At 45.0% G+C, this 4,801-nt stretch overlaps 1 protein-coding gene across 2 annotated transcripts in view; it reads left to right on the forward strand.

Annotated features, from left to right (window-relative positions):
- Nucleotides 1–2,028: 2,028 nt before the first annotated feature.
- TPM4 (tropomyosin 4) overlaps nt 2,029–4,801 on the forward strand; it is an 8,524-nt gene continuing 5,751 nt past the window's right edge. The window contains exons 1-2 of one of the 2 annotated variants that reach the window (XM_005429460.2): nt 2,029–2,367; nt 4,294–4,419. In XM_005429460.2, the coding sequence (XP_005429517.1) occupies nt 2,254–2,367; nt 4,294–4,419 (240 nt within the window). In that variant the 5' untranslated portion in view covers nt 2,029–2,253. The remainder of the gene's footprint in view (nt 2,368–4,293; nt 4,420–4,801) is intronic. The other variant, XM_005429461.3, reaches the window with a different exon arrangement.

Here is a 4,801-nt window from a genome sequence, read left to right on the forward strand (position 1 = left end):
CGGGGCAGGCCCATCGCCACAGCCCACCGGGAGCGGCAGTCCGAGGCGCCGCCATCTTGGCACCGCCTCAGCACCGCCCCTGAGGGCTCCCGGCAGCCATCTTGGAGCGCGGGGCGGGCTGGGTTTTCGTGAAATTAATTCATTTTGATTTAAACAACAGCAACAAATCGTTGTCGTGTTTTAACCCCGGTGGCTGCCGAGCACCACGTAGCCGCTCACTTTTTCGCCCACGAGCGGAATCAGAGAGAATCAGAAGGGTAAAAGCTGGAGAACTCCTAGGTTCAAAGAAAGTTTAATAGGGAAAACAAAGGAGAACAGGGCCCCATCTCATGGAATGGTGACATGGGAAGACAAATGCCATCACTCCAAAAGTCTCCCATTTGTTCCTCCTTCTCCCCATTTATGTCCTGAGTGATGTCAGATGGTCTGGAATAGCCTGGTTGTGTCCCCTCCCAATCTCTCAGGCAGTCCCAGGCCCCTCCCCAGCTTGGTCCTGTAAGAGGCAGGAAAGGCCTTGGCTCTGTGTAAGCTCAGCAATAACAAAAGCATCACTATATTCTCAACCCTGTGTTCACAAAGAATCCAAAACAGAGCCCCGTACCAGCCACTGGGAAGGAAATTAACTCTATCACAGCCACAAGCATTGTGCTGGTGTCAGCTTTGTGTCCGCTGTAGCATCATATTTAGCTCAATAAAGGGCAGATTTTCCCTTAAAAGTCTTTCCCAAAGGCCTTTCAGTGCTGTGCCAGTTGAGCCCCGGAGGATGGGGAAGCTCTGGGTCTTGTGCTGAGTGTCCTGGTGCCCTCATGGCTGGGGTGCTTGGGCACAGGGGCTGTGAGCGAGCTTGGGCTGTGAGTGAGGGGCTGCAGAGAGCAGAGCACGGCAGAACTGGGCAGGGAAGGGGCACCGTGGGGTCAACAGGACCTGGATGGGGAAAGAACCAGGAATGTGAAAGGTGGACATCAGGAAAAGGTTCTTCTTCCCCCAGAGGGTGGTTGGGCACTGGACATACTCCTCAGGGAACGGAGCCAAGGCTGCCAGAGCTCCAGGAGTGTTTGGGCAACGCTTTCAGGGTGGGATTGTTGGCCTATGTGTGCAGAGCCAGGAGTTGGACTGGATGGCTCTGTGGGACCCATCTCAGTATATTCCATGGCTCTGTGCACAGGTCCCAGGGCAGCAAAGTCAGTAAGTGCTGCCAGGCTGGCCTGGAAGGTGCCGTACATCAGAATATCAGAACATCAGAGCAGTCAGGACAAGGCTGCGTGGGGCTGTGAGGCTCAGCAAGAGCTGGTGAAGGGATGGAATGGTTTTGGGGATGTGTTTAATGGAGCTGCAAAAGGAAGCAGATCTCATTCTGGGGCTGTTGGAGGCTCTGCTTGGTGTCCTCTGTCAGTGGAGATACTCCTGCTCCCCCCAGAGCCTGCTCTTCCCTTCATACAGCAGAAGGAATAATTTATGGTGCTCATCAGACTGCAACTTCAGGTGTTGTTCAGTTCCCCAAGTATTTAGTGAGGGAAATTTCAAGGACAGGCACTCAAACTCACTGAGTTTGCCTTGAGCCTGAACTTGACATCTAAATTTGAGTTCTGTTATGCGTTATACTATCACACATTATAGCTAGTTCCTTAACACCAGCACTTATTTTTACAGCAAAAACCTCTGCTGTCTCATATCCTGCATCTTTTTATAACTTAAATTTAGCCACCTCTTAGACATAGATTTTTTTAAAAAAAATTATTTATTTTATGTCTGGATTTATTTTGGAGTAATGTAAAGAGATCCTTCCCTTGATCAGCCTCATGCCTTTATTCCAGGAAGGCAGGCCATCCCCAAGATCTGCTGGGTTGGTTAATTGCTCTGCACACACAAAGGGGAGCTAATCAGCTTTTCTTCAAGCATGTGTTCATATGTCAACACTTTTGCTTCTGTCAGAAGCTTAAAAATGGAAACGGTTTTCTCTTTAAGAAAACAGGACCCAAATAAGGAGATGGAGTGGTGAAGATTCCTCTAGTGAGTCTGTTCCAGCTCATTCCTTAGAAAGGCTGTGGATGGAGCACTGGAGACGGGGCCAATAGATCTGGGTTTTGTCCGGGGGGCTCTGGATTTAAAGCTCTGTAAAACCACTTGTAGCTCATTTTCCCTGTGACTTGCCGGGGTACAACTTCTTTCTCTGCCCAAGCTGTTAAAAACCTACAATTTTAATAATAAGATTCATTTAGTTGCGTGACAGATCCAGGCTGTCCTTGAGCAAAAATGGAAGCTATCAAGAAAAAGATGCAGATGTTGAAGTTAGACAAGGAGAATGCCATTGACAGAGCAGAGCAGGCTGAGACGGATAAGAAGGCAGCTGAGGACAAATGCAAGCAGGTAAGAGGAAATAAAATCACTGACTTCGTGTGTGCTGTGGAAATAAGTGTAACAAAATACTGTGTGGCAATGTTGTGATTCAGAAAGCAAAGTCAGTTTTCTGTTAATCTTCTTTTGAAGTTTTTTGCCTTTTTGTTATGCTTCTACAGCCAGGCTTAGGTTGTAACTTCTCAGCCATCTCAGTCTTTCCAAAATTAACATCATCCACAGATTATTAACAGTACTTTGTCTAAGTTTTCTTGACTCTTACATAATTCTCCTAAATTTCTCATGCTTTGGTTCCATGCAAAAGGCCTTTACATATTTAAAATCAAAGCTGTAAACCCTGACACCTGTAGGACTAGTGCTAATAGAGTCGGCTGTGTCTAAACATTAATTAAGCCTCTCCTTGGAATGAATTAATAAAGTTCACTTCAAGTTTTTGGTGGAGAGAGTGCCCCTTAGAGGTACCAGCTAAGACTCAACAGGAGATATGTTCTGTTATTTTTTGTGTCAAGAATAATGGAATATATCTTAATTTGAATGCTGTTCTTTTAACTGAATTCTAACGATAACATTTTCATATTCTTTTGCTTTTCAAAGTCTTTATTCTGGGTGTCTGTCTCCTATTTGAGCTTTAGTATTTCCAGAATGATCTTTAAATGTTAGCTGAGTGCATTCAAGTTTTTACAGCACTTCTTGTAGAAATACCACATATTTCCCTTTTATGTTCCCTAAATCTGGCTGCATCTTCCACACTGCTCTAATATGTTATAAGCATTCATCTAGCCTAATATTTCTTCTTCTTTAGAAAAATAAATCTTTGATCTTACTCCTCTTTTCTGAATTGTCTCAAAATTTTCAGCTTCTTTTTTAATGTGGGCACAGTACTCAAATAGTTACTTTAATTTTCATACACAAAGCCAGCATCTGCTTCATGCTGCTCAGTGTCCCTCTGTCAGAACACCTGAGCAAGGTTTGCAGTTCTCTCACACTGTCTAGTTATTCTCTGCAACACACCAACATTCCAGAATAGCACACTACCAAAAATGTCTTTAAAGCTATCAGTGAAACTAAAATGAAGGAAGTACACCAAAATACAAACTGTTTTCATAGAGTAAATTTCTGTGAAGGTGGAGCTAAATGGATAAATCACTGTCTCAGCAGACTGAGCTGTTTTGTGTTGCAAATGAAAGGATGAAGCAGATGGGTTTGCAGGCCCACCCTTATCAGCAGCAGGCCTTTGATAACGTGAATTCTTCAGGGAGCATGAGACAGTTTATCACTAACCAGCCTCCCAGCAGGTTATAAATAGCACCATTCTAGTGAACAATATGGATTTATATGGTATGGAGGAGTCTGAGCCTCATATCGTGTTGGGCCACAGTTGCAGAATAATCTAGGCTGGAAGGGACCTCCTGAGGTCAGCGAGTCCCACCTAGAGCAAGGCCAGCCCTAGTTCCTCCCACATCCAGAGTGCCTCATCTGGGTTAAAGTGTCCTGAAGCACACACAAACATCATTAATTTTTTTCAGCTGTACAGAAATCGAATAGTTTCCTGAAAAATCACCAGGTAATAGTGTTACAACAAACACTAAAATGACATAATTTAAAAACATCTATAATTATGCTGCAAAACTGCTGCAGGGTGTCAAAAAAAAAAAAGTGAGGTGAGAAAGGGCTTATAAGTTCTGTATTAAAGCAGATCCTGTGTGTGTGGTGGCAGGCAGTGTTGTTCAAGGATGACATGTTTTTAATGATCCCTCCCTGGCAATTGCTACCAGTCATTCTCAGACTACTGTCACTAGCAGAACTTTGATCTGGTCTTTTGTGGCTTTTTGTATGCTATAATGGGTTAAAACTAATAGTAAAGAGTAGTTTTATCATGTTAAACTGTAACTGATACTACATCAGTATGCTCACTTTGGGGATTTTTTCTCTTAAAAGGTAGAGGATGAGCTGGTAGCTCTGCAGAAGAAGCTGAAAGGAACTGAAGATGAGCTGGATAAATACTCAGAGGCTCTTAAAGATGCCCAGGAAAAACTGGAGCAGGCTGAGAAGAAGGCCACTGATGTACGTATCCATGGCTAACACTTACCTGTAACTCTGCTCGGTGTATTTTGTACCCACTTCACTGGTGGTTTGCATTTCTGCCGGGGGGATAGAAAGGTGGGGTTACAGGTTTTAAAAGGTGCAGGGTTTCAATCCCCTCTCCCCTCTGCTAAAGGGAGCGGGGCTGCTCCCGGGAGCCCGCACCACTTGAGGCTCCAGGGGTACCCGGAGGGGACCCCGGGGACCTGCTGGGAATTCTTTGGGAAAGGAGAAATCTCCTTTGACAGAACCAAACAAAATGATGCCTTTTGAAGGAGAATGGGACGGCAGCAGGACTACGCCGTGGCATAAGGATGCCCTTTGCCTTCATCCCAGTGCCAGGGCTAAAGGCCAGTCCAGGCTC

The sequence above is a fragment of the Geospiza fortis genome, unplaced genomic scaffold, assembly GCF_000277835.1.
Source record: "Geospiza fortis unplaced genomic scaffold, GeoFor_1.0 scaffold299, whole genome shotgun sequence".
In the NCBI taxonomy this organism is placed as follows: Eukaryota; Metazoa; Chordata; class Aves; order Passeriformes; family Thraupidae; genus Geospiza; species Geospiza fortis.